Source organism: Emys orbicularis, chromosome 2, assembly GCF_028017835.1.
Source record: "Emys orbicularis isolate rEmyOrb1 chromosome 2, rEmyOrb1.hap1, whole genome shotgun sequence".
Taxonomy (NCBI): Eukaryota; Metazoa; Chordata; order Testudines; family Emydidae; genus Emys; species Emys orbicularis.
The window spans coordinates 66056300-66073545 of NC_088684.1; the positions used below are offsets into that span (position 1 = coordinate 66056300).

Below are 17246 nucleotides of genomic sequence, written 5' to 3' on the forward strand. Positions count from 1 at the left end.
TATGATTCACATTTAGATCAAATGGATTTTCTTTCACAGTTGTACTGTTAATTAGTCATATTCCATAATGAGCTTCTGAGTACCTCTGAGATTTACCTGTATTTGAATGTAAAGGGACATTGGTTACAGTCTCAGCGCTGAGATAGAATTGTTAAACAGTAATGCTAGAAATTCTCAGTTCTCTCAGCTTCGTATCCTACAGGCTTATGTCATAATTGCTTATGTAAGTCGCCCTCTAATTCCAGCAGAGGTAACTTTGGAGTCACGTACAAAGTTACATACAATTCTTAAATAAATCTTTGAAACGTAACCAATATCTTTTTTTCTACTTCTGTCTCTCGCCGTAAGCATTCCATGGTGTTTTCTTATTAGCCAAGAAAGGCTCCACATAATTAAAAATTGTCTAAAAAATCATAGTTTGCTTTATGCTACTTATTAATGGTCCAGTGAGAAAACAAATTAAGTCACATTTCTTTTCAATTCTGTTAAAGGCAGAAAGAGTGATTTTTTTAAGCCACTGTTTATAATTGCTTCTTGGAGGTTTCAAACTCCTACTGAAACTTTTTTCCTCCTAAAAACCTATACGCACAAACACATGCTCTAACACCCCCAACACCACTAGTCAGTTGAAGTGTTGGGTGCTTTTTTAAAAAAAAACTATTCCTGCCTTGGTGCCAGTTCCCCCTGCACTCCAATTCCACTCATGCACGGGCATTTACAAAAATTTGGCAGATTAGAAAAAAAGTCAAATTTTAGGTCTTTCAATCTTGTTAGCGTTCTTATGAATGTAAAATCACTGTGTGGGGGGGAGAGGAGGGGGCTTGTTCTGCTCTCACAATGCATGGTGTAAGTTAGGAATAACTCCGCTGAAATCATGATGCATGGTGACATCAAAATCAAGCCCAGGAAGTTTTGTGAGTTCCTGATTTTTAGGGGGGAGGGATTTTCAAAATCACCTACTTAAGAGCATGAGTCCCACTGAAAGTCAATGGGTCCTGTGCTCCTAGATCACTTATGTGCTTTTGAAAATGCTCCCTGTATTTTATTCTATTGCCCTTGTTATACAGGAGGTCTGATTAGATGATCACAATGGTCCCTTTTGATCCTAGGAAACTGTGAATCTATGATTCTATTCTTTATGGACTCTCACACCCCCTTCACCATCTTAGTATCTGATAAGGCATTAAGCAATGTGAGTAACATTGGTCATATGTGGTTCATTCTTTCTCTCATCCTCTCCAGAGGGGGAGAATTGTGTGTGCGCAGTGAAGTGTTTGGCTTCTGTAGGTTTTTTTTTAAAATATGCCCATGCTGCTCTATTAGTGCTTATGTACCTAGCTCAGAAACATACTGCATTTAAACAATGACATTTTGTAAACTATCTGAGCGCATTTGTGCCCATGTACATGTGCATACAGCTCTTAATGAAGTCAATGGCAGGCGTGCATGTATGTGTGAGCATATGTATATATCTCAGGTTAGAATCAAATCCTGATTCTACAATGCAACCTGGCTACTTTACATCTACATTAAATAATCAGGATCTCTCACCTTAAACATTTCTTTCTACATGTGTCTTTTGTCCGCTTCTCAAAGACATTCAATAAAGATGTGGGGTGAAATCCTGGCCCCATTCAAGTCAATGGGAATGTTTTGGGAGTATAAAAGGGGTGTGGGTGTGTATGGGGGGGGGAGTGGGGAAGAAAGGGGTGAACTATGATTCTGCACTTCTCATCCAAACAAACTTTCCTTAGCTTCAATGAGAGGTTATCCTCAATAAGGAGTGGAGCACACAGCCTCAGCTATGCAATACTATGGGAACAAACTCAAAGGTTTCTGTCATGCTTGTGTACTAAGTTCTTTTCTATGTACTTTTCTAACAAAAATGTGTAAGGACAAATTGTAGCCTTGGCATTTATATCTCACAATGCTGCATGGCTTTGACCCTTACATGAAGCATGTGCTGCACTATTGAGGCAAAACAAGGTGAGTTCAGGCTTATCAGCCTTGACTTTGACTTTTTTTTTTTTAATTCTGTCAGTTTCCGTTACTGTTTTAAAGTTACTTAAACCTAGTTTCATTCTGGCCAAGGTCTTTATTGTATGGGAATTAGTACCTCTTGTTTGAATTTGCCATGTAACAGAATAGTTGGTTAATCCAAGGTTGTGTACAAACAAGCACTGAACTGGCCAGACTTGTTGACCTCTCTCTTAGTTTTCAGAAACAACACAGCAGTGAAGTTCATTTTTGGGTTTGCTTGTTTGTTTGTTATGTTTCAGATAGGAAAGGAACATTTAGGCCTAAAGGCCGTAACTGAAATTCTCCAGGACATCCAGTACAAGGTGAGGAATTGTCTGAGGGAAACAGAAATACTTGACAGAGATGGACTGAATGGGGGAAGGGCAAAGAAGATAAACTGAAGCAGAGAGTACAGTATCAGAAATGTTTGTGCTAAGATATCATGTGGGAGGCATAATACAGTGGTCACCATTAAAAGTCAACATTTAACAATAAATTCCACTCAATTAGTACAGTTATTTCCTATTCTGACTGCAGGGAAAGTTTTAATCTCATATACCAGTGACGGTTCACAAGTATTGATTTTTTTAATGATACCAATACTTTGTCAGTGTGAACTCAACCACCAAGAAAGATCTGTACTGAATGTTCAGAGAACCCCAGTGTCAGTATTCCCCAACCTGTCAGGTTTCAAGTTATACAAGAGCAGAATATGCAAAGCGAACACCCAGGCAAAATCACAACTGCAATATGGCTATAGCATAGTGGAACCCTGTTAAGAAAGTCAATGAATTAGATATGGCATTGGAATAGGATTCAGGGGATCTGGGTTTTCTTCCCAGCTTTGACACTGATTTATTCTGTGACCACTTAATCAAGACACTGAATCTCCCTGCCTCACTGTCCCCATCTGTAAAATGGGGATAATGATTATAAAGGGCTTTGAGATCAATGAATGAAAAGCACTGTATAGGTCTGAAAAGACAGAAGTATAGGAATTTTAGGAACTATGTATTATTATTAATTAATCTGAATTTTAAATCTTGTTTTAGTTGAACAATATCTCATGTACTCCAGGTGTAGCATTCATTTCTACAAACTATTATTTTGTGTATGTGTTTGTGTACGTGTGTGTCTGAGAGAGAGAGAGAGAGAGAGAAAGAGATTGTATAGAACTCTTTATACTCTATTGGTAGCACAGATAAAAATAGGAAGATCATGAATGCTCACTCATGAATTCAGAGGGCCAGCATGATACGTGCTTTGTGAATATATACATTTTATTTGCACTAAGCACATCAACATAGTCTTATATTATAAAGTGTCACACCCAAAAGTCACATCTTCAATTTCAACCCAATTTTGCCATAATCAAAAGAGATTAATGAGAAGTTTATGATAATATATTCGCGAATACTTAGAATTGGTATGTTACATGTTTTTCTAATAAGCTTTCCAAATCACAGAGTGAAGCACAACACTTCCTGCTCAGTGGGCCTGATCCAAACCCACTGAAGTCAGTGGAAGTCAATGGGCTTTGGATTGGATTTGTGTTAGGCATTTTGATGTGGGAAATACAAATCCAGAAGCTCAGGATTTGGCATGTAAGTGTAGGAGGGAACTGATTTTCAGATGCTTTGTTTTAAAACGCATTTTTAGTTAATTAATTTTACTGCACCTGTTAATAATCTCTAGGTGCTTCCAATTTAAAATAAAAATGAAATCAAATGTAAACAAAGAACAATTAAAAGGAGCTTCCTTAAAATGCTTCCCCTTCCCTTGAGCAAGGCAGCCACTGCAGAGATCCCACCATCTGCTACTAAATAAAAACCCACATGCAACATATAACAAAATATTCCTCTAGGGGATAACCCTTCCCCCCACACACACACTCACTGGTAATTTTTACATTTATAAAGCATTAATGTTGGTGTAAAACACCTTTTTGCAAAACCCCCCAAAGCTTTGAAATTCACTTTTGAAAATCAAAGACATTTTCAATTGTGCAGTTAACTCTGTCCTTCGATGCACATGTTGTCATCCATGATCTCAAAGGCCACCTGCTATTAGAAATCTATGGGCAGAATTTGGCCCTTAGAAATAATGGAGTAAACAGGCTGCTTGGGACAAAGCTCACTTAGGGGCCATTCCTTCAGTTCACTGCGTGTAGGCACACAGCTTCACCTATGTGGAACCCCACTGAAGCTAATGCAGTGAGCTGCAGGATCAAGGCCTTACAGAGGGCTCCATGCCAAAAGGAGAGACTAAGCTAGCAGAGATCTACAAAAATGGGCTGGGTAGCCTTAGACAGAAAATATAAAATAAATAAATAAAAGGGTTGTATAGCTGCAAGGACTAATGTAATGATGATTCAATGGAGACTGTCATCAGTGGTTGCCAGGGATAGAAATTCAAGGCTTACTGTGATGACAACATTCAAAGGCTCCTTTTTTTCCCCTTCAACATCTTTTTAATGAGAACTGGAGATGAGATGGATTTGTATTGATTTTTCAGGGGAAGTCCAAAACAATACCCTGTTTTAATCCCAACTCTTTATTACCAGGTAGGTGTTGTTTCATATACAGCAAACCTTTACTTACTAGTGTAGATGTACTGTTACATATGTTACATATGCGTTCTGAACAGTCGAACGCCTTGTGCCACTTTATAAAATCCTGTTGCAACTCATTCTTTCCTGGAGAACAGCTTTAATGTAGTTGAATCAACAGCACAACTCTCTGTAGATCTGGACATGAGTGCTCCATTGACCAACAGTGGAGATGAACAGTGTCTGGCTATCAGCAATTTACCCATTGAGTACCCATTATATTTCTCATCGTGTGGAATCATTGTTTCCAAGATTGCGGCCTCTGCCATGCAGTTGACAACCATGATACTCACAGGAAGTCACAATTTACATCAGTGGCTTCTTTGGTCCCCTCGAGGCACAGACCCAGCCTGGGGTGATGTGGAGGTACAGTGTTTCCCTGAGCATTCTAGTGTACCTGGGGCGTGTGGATGCCAGTACATCCTTTAAGATTGTACAGCATCCACTACTTTCTGGCCAGCCAGCTTGATAATCTCCCATCCCTGCTGGCTCTCTGTGTTTTCTTTGTGCAGTGCTCTCTACTACTCCAGGCTTCAGAGGTAGATATGAGTAATTCTTTATACAGAGCTGTTTTTCTAAACAACTACTGTACAACGTTTGATAATTAATCCCCACAGCTCCGTTGGGCTTGATGTCAATGGAAAGCATGCCCCAAATGCTAGGATATCTACATCACACATGGGTAACAGAGAAGTTAAGTGACTTGCTCAAAGTCACACAGCGAATAAGTCTTAGATCAACAAAGACAAATAATTGTAACCAACCCCATTGCAGGTTGTCATGAAAATTTGACCCCTTTTTTGACCAGTTCTACCAATTTCCTTCAGAACAAAGCTTCCATTGTAAGGGCTGCCTCCATGCCAAATTCCATGCCATTGTGGAAGTCTCTTTCCACAGTACAGACCCAAAACTACATTAAAAGAACATTTTTAAGTTTGGAAAGTCAAGTACTCAAAAGATAGGAAATGCCAGAATTAAGGCTGCAAATGCAACCTTAATTCAGCCCCCTGTTGCATATGCATTATGATACAGTCTTTAATTACATGCTCACATACTGTTTTTTTCCACAGGACCCTTGCCTACCAGCTCTGCCTAAAATTAAGGACTGGATTGTGGCTTTAAGTCAGTGCCCATGTTGGGTGAGGGTGAAGATGTTTGCAGTGGAACAATGCCTACGGGAGAACTAGGAGAATGCATACAGTGGCACCTTTACAGGGTGCAGCAAGTGTTCTTCCTCATGATGGCCAAGGTGCACATGTGGATATGGAGGGAGTGTATAACTACAGCCCTAGCCATACCTGCTCCTCCTCATGGGGTTTCTGTTGCAGCTCTTGGCCCTATCACTGTGGGAGCACAAGAATTTAAACCCCAATCCAGCAAAGAGCTCTGAGCTCCTTGCAGGATCAGAGCCAGAAACTGTGTCTGATCTCCTCTGACCAGGGAACAAGAAAGGAACTAATTCTTTCATCTTCCCTTTTATACAGGCAGGGTTAGGCACAAGGGAGGCAGCACTTACTAATGATTAGAGCAGAGAACCAGGGACTCAAAAGACCTGGAATCGGTTTTCCACTCTGTCATATATTTGCTGTGTGACTGAGGACGTACACTCTCTGAACCTTGTTTTTCACATCTGTAATATAGGGATAATAATAGCCATTTTTGTAGATTTTAGCAGTTTTAGATTCTTGGACAGAGTAAGTATAAATTATTATAATAAAATCTGTGTATATGTGAATAGAAACTCCTTAATTACTACATTAACATTAAATTATCCTTTTAATTTCAGATCCTCTTTTACGTGATTATTGGGTATATGAGGGCTCCCTTACCATCCCTCCTTGCAGTGAAAGTGTTACCTGGATATTATTTCGATATCCATTGACTGTATCCCAACTGCAGGTAATAACTGTGCTTAAAGTGACCTGAGAATATGGTTCTGAGCTAAAGGTTATAGCGTGCAAATATATAGCAGGATGCTATACCTAGTTTTTCTTGAAGATCCCATTAGATCTGTACATGGCTTTTCAAGTAAATGTTAAACCTTTTGAGTCAGTGAATGCAGGGAAAGGTCAAAGATGGAAACAAATCTTGTTATCATTTATCATCTGCATTTAAAATAATTCTTTACTAAAGTGAAAGCAAGAAATCAATGAGCTAAAGAAATTCAATCCTTTGTAATCAAAAGCTTTCAAATAGCACTCCTTTTTGATGTTAAAGGAACAAAGACACACTAGGAGACAGTGTCCTGGAGAATGAAATTGTTAATAGTGCAGGTTAACTCTATTACTTTGGACTATATTTAATTTATCTTACTCTTTTCTTAATCCTACATAATAAAAGTTGGCAAATGAACAGTCAATATAAATTTGGCCCATTTTTTAAAAAAATATGCTTTTATAATATATATAAGCCTTTCTGCACAACATAAATAAAAAATACCAAAGAAAACTGTTGGTGCTGAGCACATAAATATTCCCCGGCAGTGTTTGAAACCCAGTCATAGGAACACCAGCAATGAGCAAGGTGAACCTAACTATAACACAGAATATGAATGCATTGATTTTTCATTGTCCGTGCTGAGAGAAGGCAAAACAGTAGAGACAAAAGAACATAAACAGTGACGAACTGGATTTTTAATTTTTTTTTCACTTTTAATAATCTAAGACAGGGGTCGGCAACCTTTCAGAAGTGTTGTGCCGAGTCTTCATTTATTCACTCTAATTTAAGGTTTCGCGTGCCAGTAATACATTTTAATGTTTGTAGAAGGTCTCTTTCTATAAGTCTATAATATATAACTAAACTATCGTTGTATGTAAAGTAAATAAGGTTTTTAAAATGTTTAAGAAGCTTTATTTAAAATTAAATTAAAATGCAGAGCCCCCTGGACCGGTGGCCAGGACCCGGGCACTGTGAGTGCCACTGAAAATCAGTTCGTGTGCCGCCTTCGACAGGCGTGTCATAGGTTGCCCACCCCTGATCTAAGGTATTACTTGTAACACAAGTAAAGAAATGTGTTTGTTCACAATTTATTTTAAGTTGACAGTGTTTGTTTTAATATGAGACGTTAATTCAACAATATAATTCATTGATCAGGGGGTTGGACTAGATGATCTCCTGAGGTCCTTTCCATCCCTGATATTCTATGATTGATCATAGAATAAAAGCACTAGCTCCCAGTAAACTTATTTTTAAATTAAGTGACTGCAACTAAAAAATATCTAATCATGAGTCTGACACTTCTTTTCTTGCTGAAAGGACAGGTCTCATGACAGTTTAGCACTGATTGAATGAAAACACATCTGTTGATATCAGCAGACTCAGAATAACTGTTGTGAAAAATGTACTCTGTATTAATCTATGTCACCTGCTATAACCATCCTAGTATGATAGTGTTAAAAGGTCTTAAATATGAATGTAAACAAAACAATACTCAAGTATCAGAGGGGTAGCCATGTTAGTCTGTATCCACAAAAACAACAAGGAGTCCGGTAGCACCTTAAAGACTAACAGATTTATTTGGGCATAAGCTTTCGTGGGTAAAAAACCACTTCTTCAGCTGCATCAAATAATACTGTGGCTATCAGATTGAGGCCTTGAATGACATTCTGCTTTACACTACTTAGATATTTTTAGCCTATATTCTGTATTTCCTGATAGTTAATAAAATATTTTAGTATGTAAATACAAAGCCTTGAACACAATGCACACAACTGAAAATGCTAATAGATTTTGCGGGCTATTGTGGAGAGAAGTTTACTAAATCTCTTTTTTCATCACAGAAATTCCTGGAGATTTTGGTATTTATTAGGAGAAATATTGCTAGCAATATGAGAGAGGCTATTCTCATGATGAAATAAAAGGACTAAGTTGTCCCTTATTCACCTCGATAGGTGGCCATTTTGCCCTAAGTCACTAGCTCAGGCAACCCTGTGTCCTGTTAGCTAGCCATGAGTAATTCAGTATATGATAGGCAAATTAAGGCAATTAGTGCACAGTGGCTGGCACAATTTAAGCTACCTACACACCGATGATTCCACACTAGTTAACATACAGAAAAAAAAGTTCTAGAGGTCATGGCTACTACAATGAAGACACACAAATTCACAGCAATGGTTGAAAAAGCAAACTAGATGCTAGGATGTATTGTGAAGGGGATAGAGCTTAATGTGGCCCATATTATGCTGCTATTATATTAATCAATGGTTCAGCCTCATCCTCTCACCTTGATTACCCAAGTTCACTTTCAGTCAGGTTTCTTTAAGAAAGAAAGCAGGAATACATGATGTGCAGAGAAAGGAAAGAAAAGTGATTAGTGTCAGTAGGCCAGATCTTTCAGCTGCACTGTTGGTTGGATTAGGCCTTAACTTGGCCTAAACAGCTCAGGGAATATCACCTCAGTTGAAGGGTATAAAGATTATGTAACATAAGTTTAGATCTCCCATTCCTATACATTCCAACACATTTTCATTTTTGCTCAATATGGGCACAAAGATGGTAGAGAAGTTCTTGTATAAACTGGTTTGATCTAGACTTAATTATGAGTGGCTGATAAGGATTCCAACCAGTTGGCCTGATTCTCCTCTTACTTATGATAGTTTTATACTCCATTGACTGCAGTGGAGTTACTCCTGATTACACCAGTGTAAGAGGAGAATCAGGTCCAATACATATTTGTCACTTTGGTAGCTGAGATTGGAACCTATTAATTACCTGAGTAACAAAAGAACAAACAAGGAACAGAACTATCAGGATGCTAGGGCCTGATCCTACTCCCCCGGCAGTCAACTGGGACCCGACTGCGCAGTTGTTTTCACAAGCAGTCCTATTGAAGTCTGGATGGCTTTTGCCAGTAACTGTTCAGCAGTGGGAACAAGGGGTTCACACTCTGGCCCTTGGAGTTTTTTCACTCATGTCAATAGGAAGAAGATCAAGCCTTTACTGGATAACTGCTCCCTCCTAGTGTCAACCTTCTCCTTCTTCCGCCCTTCCCTTCTCTTGTCTGTTTATGACCCTCACTTGTCTCATGTTACCTTTATTTCAATGGGAAGGACAATGTCTTAATTTGTTTTGGGAGACACCGAGCACATTCCTATGCACTACAGAAATATAACATTGTAATAAGAATAGTATTCTCCCCAATAGTATTCTCCCCAAATAGTATTAGTGTTCCCAAAGGAAAGGAAAAAAAGGGAAAAGCTTGTTCAGACTTTCCTGGACAATTTGTTTTTCTAACTGGACACTTACGAAGAATTTGCTTTGTGGTTCACTGAAGCACAGAACAATTGCATCCTCTGAGCCAGTCAGAATGTGGCTTTCTAACAGTGATACAGTGAGCAGCTGTCATTCCACTATACTCACTGCCAGAGTTAGCTAGTTTTGAATTGAGTGGTTAGATCTCTAGCCCCTTTGTCTAGCTCATTCGTACCGAATCATTTTAAAAGAAAATAAATAGTCACTGGAATAGATGATTGTGGCTGGAGTGGTGTGGAAATATGTTCAGCAAAATAAAGAACTATGGGAGATTCATAGTATTTTGTTCACTCAAAAAAGTACCTGTTTTCATAGAATGTGTCACTAAGGTACATGCAATTTTCAAACAAAACTGGAAACAAAAAAACACCTACATGATAATGGGTCCATTTTCCAAGCAAATCTGATTTTCACAGAGGAAACATTCTTGGGTTTGTGTTGTGCTATGAAGAAAATAGCCATTTAATTGAAACCATAAATAAAGCAAAATTTAAAGTCTGAAATCAGGAAATCTGACCTAAATGTTAATTCTGAAAAATAGAAGCTAATCGTGTTTTTGTCACCAGCTGTGATATAAATGATGAGCTGTGTCTACACAGTGTTTATAATACAGCAAAGAGCTTTAATCTGGTTTAGGGTTCTATATAGTTAACATTTTGGGCTTGAATTGGTTCTCAATAGAATTCTAAGGGACTGTTAGGATGGATTTTAGTGGGACCAGGATTGGGCCTTCTTATTCCATTCAAAAGGTCAGCTCATGCACCCTGGATCTGAACATGGATGGAACCCTCTGTGCCTGGATCTCCGCTCCCAGGTGGAATGGGTTTTTGCCGGGAGAGGGAACCACCTCTACCGAAACATCCTTTTTCCCTGCAGGGCCTTGCAGAGTGTGTTTCAAATGGTGGTGTCTGTGGGAGGGGGGAGGCATGGGAAGGTTGGCAGAGGGTGGCAAACTACACATTGGGTGGGACAGAGCCAATGGGTTACACAGTTTCCCTTCTCTTCCCTGTGGAAGTTATCTGAGAAAGGTAATAGAGCCTGGGCCTGTATTATCTTTCCCACAGAGCCACTTCCTCAGTGGTCATGAGGACAGCCGTGGCTAGCAGAGCCCATGGAGTGTGTCTGGCCTGGAACCATGCTATCAGGAATTGGGCAGGCAGACAGTGGGGCTCCAAAGCTGATGCAGACGCACAGTGCGTCTCAGTGCAATGGCTCTGACCCTCTGCAGATCAAAGGTTTGTGATAGGGCCCCAGAACTCAGTATGTGGGACTGGGGTGAACCCTGCCCTCCTGACTGAATGGTGTTGGAGCTGCTCTGTGAGGAAAGCCTCCAGGAGGTGAGTGATCCAGCTCGGCGTACACTGCAGCGCATTTGAAGTTGCAGCAGTGGATAATTCCAAAATATTGGCTTTACAGAAAGGCTTTTTCCTGCTTGATTTGTTTTTATTTGAAGTCTCCAAGCCTCCAAAGATCAAACAAAAGCTGTGCTCTTGTGAAATGCTTCTTCCCAAACTACAGTGGTTTCAGACGATTCCACTATTGATTCAGTTCAGCTCTGGTGGAAGAGGCCACCTTCAGAAAAGCCGCTCACTGCTTCTACCAGCACTTGACTTCTGCAGGTTTCTTCAGTCCCCAGGCCTGAAATGTGTTTATTTTCAGTTTGAGTTAAATAATCATAAAATAATAAAAAAAAATCTTCAAGAATAGGCGTCTGTATTCCAGCTAAATTAATACAACAGCTCTACCTTTAAAAGCATTCTAAAAGAGCCTCACCACTCTTCCCTCCTTTCATCTTTTCAGTCCAAGCTGTCTTCCTTACATCTCAGCTGTGAGAGGCACAACATGCTGCTCTCTGAGGAAAGAGAATCTCAGCTACAGGGAAGAGCTAGCTGCTAAATCAAACACATACATCTGAAAAGAAGCGACTCTGTACTTTTTTGGAGTAAATAACAGTGATCGTGGTTATCTTCTGAATTACAATTGGAAACTGTGTCCCCAGCCAATATAGCAGCTACAAAGATTCTAGAAAATACCACTAGCTATCTTGGAACACTTCACTTTCCTAAAAATCTGGGGTTAGATTTACATGCCCCTTGGTCTCTATTATACATGCATAGAGGAGTCCTCTGTGACACACTTCCCTTCTTGGGGCTGGCAGAGCCCTTTCTGCATGCTGGGGGATCAGTGTGGAAACAGAGTCATGCAGGAGGATGAATGGATAGTAGGAATACCCATCATCCCCCCCACCCTGGCCTCACAGACGTTACATGGAAATGATGATATGATCCTAGGCTCCATCACTTTTTCTGTGGAGCTCCAGTCTAGGGATGCAATAGAGTTGGGTTGCTGGGGAGTTGGGTGCCAGGGCAGAGATACAGAAGCTCAATGTAAAATGGCAAAGTTTTTGAATGGTTTTCCACACACAATGGAGTCTCTGTGAGAGAATCATTATAGAGATTTCCATGCAAAAAGCCCCCTTGGGTGGGTTTTACTTTGAGTGGGGAGAATCTACCCTCTATATTTTGTTATTATGCCAAAGAAAAGATAAGAAATGTAATTCTTCTATGAAGTTTAATTATTTAACAGATCACTCTTTCATGTTACTTTCCTTCTACTATGATGTTCTTTTCTGTTTAAAATACATGTGATTTGCATTCATTTAAAATCCTATTTTAAAAACAAACTGTCAAAAAGAGTGTGCTATTGCAGCAACGTGCACAGACTGGTTCAGTAGTGCTGCAAGACTACTTTTTGTCTCATGCTTAACAAATGAAGATATGTCACTATGAACTTACCCTCTGGCACCGTTTCTGATATCACAGAGGACTTATGCTGCTATTAAAGGAGCTATCCCTGATTTACCATCCTCTAAGTGAGAGCAGAAAGAGGCCCCCTGTCTGTTGTGTTATTGCATATATAGGAGGTGATCTAAAATGAAATGCAAGATAGGGAAATATCTGCACGACAGGCCTTAGGTGCTTTGTTGCCCATGGCAGAAAACGTTTTCGGTGGCCCCTCCTGCACCAACCCAAAATGCACACGCAAAACACAACAACTAGAAAAAACTAACACACCAGGGATTTGGCACCCCTGAATGTGATCATTTGGCACCCCTAAATGTTGGCAGTCAGGGTAGCTGCACCAATTGCCCACCCCAAAGGCTGGCCCTGAATATATGCTCTAAAAAAAGTGGTGATAAAATATGCAGAGATTAGCTTTCAAAACCATATGCGCACACTTTCTTCTTTTGCCCACACAGCTACATATTCTACATGTGCAATTATTTTTCTGCAGTTACAATGTAGGCATTTATTTTAAAAATAATTGGCTCAAAATACCATATTCATGTTATACCAACAATTTAAAAAATACAGACATTGGCTAATCTGCATTTTCTTCCCCAGTTATGTTCAGTTTTTAATCTATTGATTTAATTTTTCAAAAGAAGTTTCTAAAATTGCATGGAGAGGTATGAATGTCCAAATATTTGGCGAGCACTTTTTCAAGAGCAAGCTGTAGTTTGAGCTAGAACTCTTTGGGACATTATGCACACAATCGAATAGGTTGACATCTGTTGTAATTGCTAATCATTTTGCCCAGGCAAATGCAGTTTTTGTGTACAAATTAATTTATCCACCCACAATTACTTGATTATGAGAATTTATATGCTCAGATATTTAGGCATTGAAAACCACACATTCAACTATAGTTAAGATTAGATCATTGGCCCCACCGTGAACAAAATATCTAAAATATTCTGCATGTCATTTCTTTACTTTTTCAGATAGAAGAGTTTCGAAGACTGAGGACACACGTTAAAGGTGCAGAACTTTTAGAAGGCTGTGATGGGATGTTAGGAGATAACTTTAGACCAACTCAGCCACTTAGCGACAGAGTTATCAGGGCTGCATTCCAGTAGCAAAAGAAAAAACAACAATGAAAACAAAGCTTTATTCAGGTAAGGGAAAGTTCAAAAAAAAAAAAAAAAAGTGGAAAGTAAGTCTATTCAAACAATTTTCATGATAGAGATTGTGTTTTAGGAGACAATGCTTTTAGACAAATGCTCTGGGTAACCCACGTACTTTGAGCCTTGCATTATTTTAATTTTTCATCTGATACCACAATATGTTTTGCCTTTATGTGCACTCCCAAACACCTTGTAATAATTAGGTTCAATATAGGCTCTGTCCAATACTTAGTAAAGTCAATTGGAGTCTTTTCATTGATTTCAGTGAACATTGGATTGGGCCCTGTTAGAGCAATTTGGTTTCCTGTGACAAGAAGTGTGCTAAACCTGAGGACAAGTGAGATTTGCCTAGTTGGATGCACTGGTTGATTTTTACATTTTGTATTTTTAGGACTCCAGTCACCAATGAGTCGTTTTAGTGTTACAGAGCTCCACTCCTTGAGACTGATAAAGATGGAAGAAAATGACCTCGTCTCAAAGGAGGATTGTTTCATTTGGATCTCCTCTGTCCTCTGTTTAAATGTTACTCTTTTACTCCAAATGCTGCATGTTTAGTTAGGCACAGCCAATGCATGCAGAAGAGGATGCTGAATATTTGGCCTTTTCATGGCTAATGTTAATCTGTTGTTCCATTAATTAGAGTAGTTATGATTGTTTCTTGCCTAGGTAATGTTTTTAGCTTCCACGGGCTTGAAGAACAAGAAGTAAAAGATGACTTTGGGTCCCGTGCATAGGTGCAAATACACATTTGAACCTTCACTACCCACACGTCAGTTAATCAAAATTCCCACAGTCTATTTCCCCTGAACTTACGTTTAAAAATCCCTCAATATTCCAGCATAATTCACCAACCCTCATTACACTTAGATAATCAGTGTACTACACAGCAGCCTGGTGATGGGATATACTAACACTGAATAAAAGAGAACTTACTATGCAGACAATAGGATCAGCCCCAACTTGGTAACCAACATTATTATTTAACAGCCCTCCAACATTGTCAAGAAAATGGTCCATTCCAGATGCACAAGCTACTCACTTGCTCTCTGTAATGCCTGATGATGCACAATAAGTAGACATATCTCCATAGCTACAATGATCAACACACTCCCCCCACAACATACATTTCAGGATCCATAGGTCTTACACATACCTGTCACAATAATGTGATGTACCTCATCCAGTGGGTGAAATGAGACAATCATTATGTTTCTTGAATTAACTCACAGAAAAATGATAAAAGACAAAAACATCATATCATCCATGGCCAAACACTTTTCACAAAGTGATCACTCCATCTCTGACCTCTCAGGCCACAAAGCAAACCTGAACAACACTTTCAAAAGGTGAGTCTGGGAGCTTAAATTCATAACTTTGCTAGACACTAAAAATCATGGACTCAGTAAAAACATCAGGTTTATGGCTCATTACAACAATCGGTAACTCACTAACCCTCCTTTGTTCTATGACTGCAGAGGTGTTAACTGCCCACTTCACCTTGAATGGTCTCTGGCAACTTATGTTAACTCCTTATGCTTAACAATTTGTATTTAGCTGTGACACTCTGAGTAACTTTCCCATACCTGAAGCAGAGGTCTGTGTAAACTCAAAAGCTTGTCTCTCTCAACAACAGAAGTTGGTCAATAAAAGATATTACCTCGCCCACATTGCCTCTCTAATATCCTGGGACCAACACAGCTACAACAACACTGCAAACAAAAGAGAAAAACTAATAACATTCTGCTCAACCACTAAGAAAAGTTCTCACCCTGGGCAAATGGATGAGTAGAACATCTATAAAACTTCTCTAGCCCTGGAGTGTCTGAGTTTTGTACCAAAATACAAGAGCAATTAGGCTACAGTTATCCAATAAACTGCTCAGCTCTGCAGGAAGAATCCAAATACATAAAAGCAACAATTTCCGTAGCCCCAGGAACCACTGGTTAAAAAGAAAACAAGCACATATTGAACCTCACTTGGAAGAATGCCACCATTTGGTTTGTTATACGTAGAGGGGAGAGTACTTCAGAATCCTGCTGGAGTGTGAAATCTTAGCCTGATTAATTCAATGGCAAAACTCCCACTTGACTTCAGTGGGACCAGGATTTCATCCCTCATCTTTATGAGATTATGTTTTGAGCTCCAGCTCCGAATCTTGATTGGCATAACAAGTGATCAGGCAGAAGATGGCCCCTCAGGTAGATTGGTAACTTGAAACGATCAGAAAATGGAGACATTAAAACCAATGGGTTATAAATGGTCTCTCTTAGGCTTGGTCTACACTTACCCCCCAAGTCGAAGTAAGGTACGCAAATTCAGCTACGTGAATAATGTAGCTGAATTCGACATACCTTACTTCGAACTTACCGCGGTTCAGACGCGGTCCACACGCGGCAGGCAGGCTCCCCCGTCGACTCCGCGGTACTCCTCTCGTCTAGCTGGAGTACCGCAGTCGACGGCGAGCACTTCCTGGTTCGATTTATCGCGTCCACACCAGACGCGATAAATCGAACCCGGAACTTCGATCCCCAGCCGCCGAACTAGCGCGGCAGTGTAGACATACCCTTAGTGTAGTAATCCTTTATATAGAGATAATATGAATGACAGAAACCGTTAAACAGGCTAGTGCAGTGGCCTAGCATTCTGGTGGAGGGCTTTAATCAATCCTTAAAAACATTTTCTAGGTAAGTACTTACCATGTATTTCATACCTGTGTCATGTACCGGCTGCACAGATTTTAACAGTGAAAATGAAATACTGGTCTCTCTGTCAGCATTGCTTCCACACTCCTATATTTAATTTTTGGACACATCCCTAAGCCCACTGAAACCTCAATTACATGGGCCTCTGCAGTCACAAAATGTCATCACTTTAATCTTGAAATGGGTGATTCAAATCAACTTGTCTCCTGCAGAAAAATTACTTAGGAAAATCACAGCAATATTTAACTACATTTTTTCCCTCTGTGAGTGAATAATGCCCTAAGGCCATTGCAGGTAATTCAGGTCTCCGAAACAGTGAAATTACTTTACATGCTGACTTTGAATTTTAAGCATGAAAGAGTTTCTTTTATAACTGTTGGAATTGAAATGTGAAAACGTCCCCCTTTGCTTTTATGTTTGAAATTTTATTACATTTGTCAACACCTACAAATAATGGTTTTAAATAATCAGATTTGCCTTGGCCTTGCTTCACAAAATAACTTGTAGTTTCAATTGCCAAATGATGGATTTTTATATGTAAAATGCTAGTATTCGCTGTCGGGCTGTGCTAGTTAAGGACTCTACAGTACTGAGAAAGATCTGTGGCTCTGGGCATTTTATAAGTCTACAGAAAACATGGATCTCGACTCTACACCTGATTGAATTATTTATCAGAAATTCATTTTGCCAAGGGCAGTCT

General features: G+C 39.5%; 1 protein-coding gene across 1 annotated transcript in view; it reads left to right on the top strand.

Annotated features, from left to right (window-relative positions):
- Positions 1-13796, top strand: part of CA8 (carbonic anhydrase 8) — a 48119-nt gene extending 34323 nt beyond the window's left edge. Inside the window, exons 5-8 of the mRNA XM_065399774.1 lie at positions 2280-2342; positions 4534-4582; positions 6414-6526; positions 13662-13796. Coding sequence (XP_065255846.1) covers positions 2280-2342; positions 4534-4582; positions 6414-6526; positions 13662-13796 — 360 coding nt within the window. The remainder of the gene's footprint in view (positions 1-2279; positions 2343-4533; positions 4583-6413; positions 6527-13661) is intronic.
- The last annotated feature ends 3450 nt before the right edge of the window (positions 13797-17246 follow it).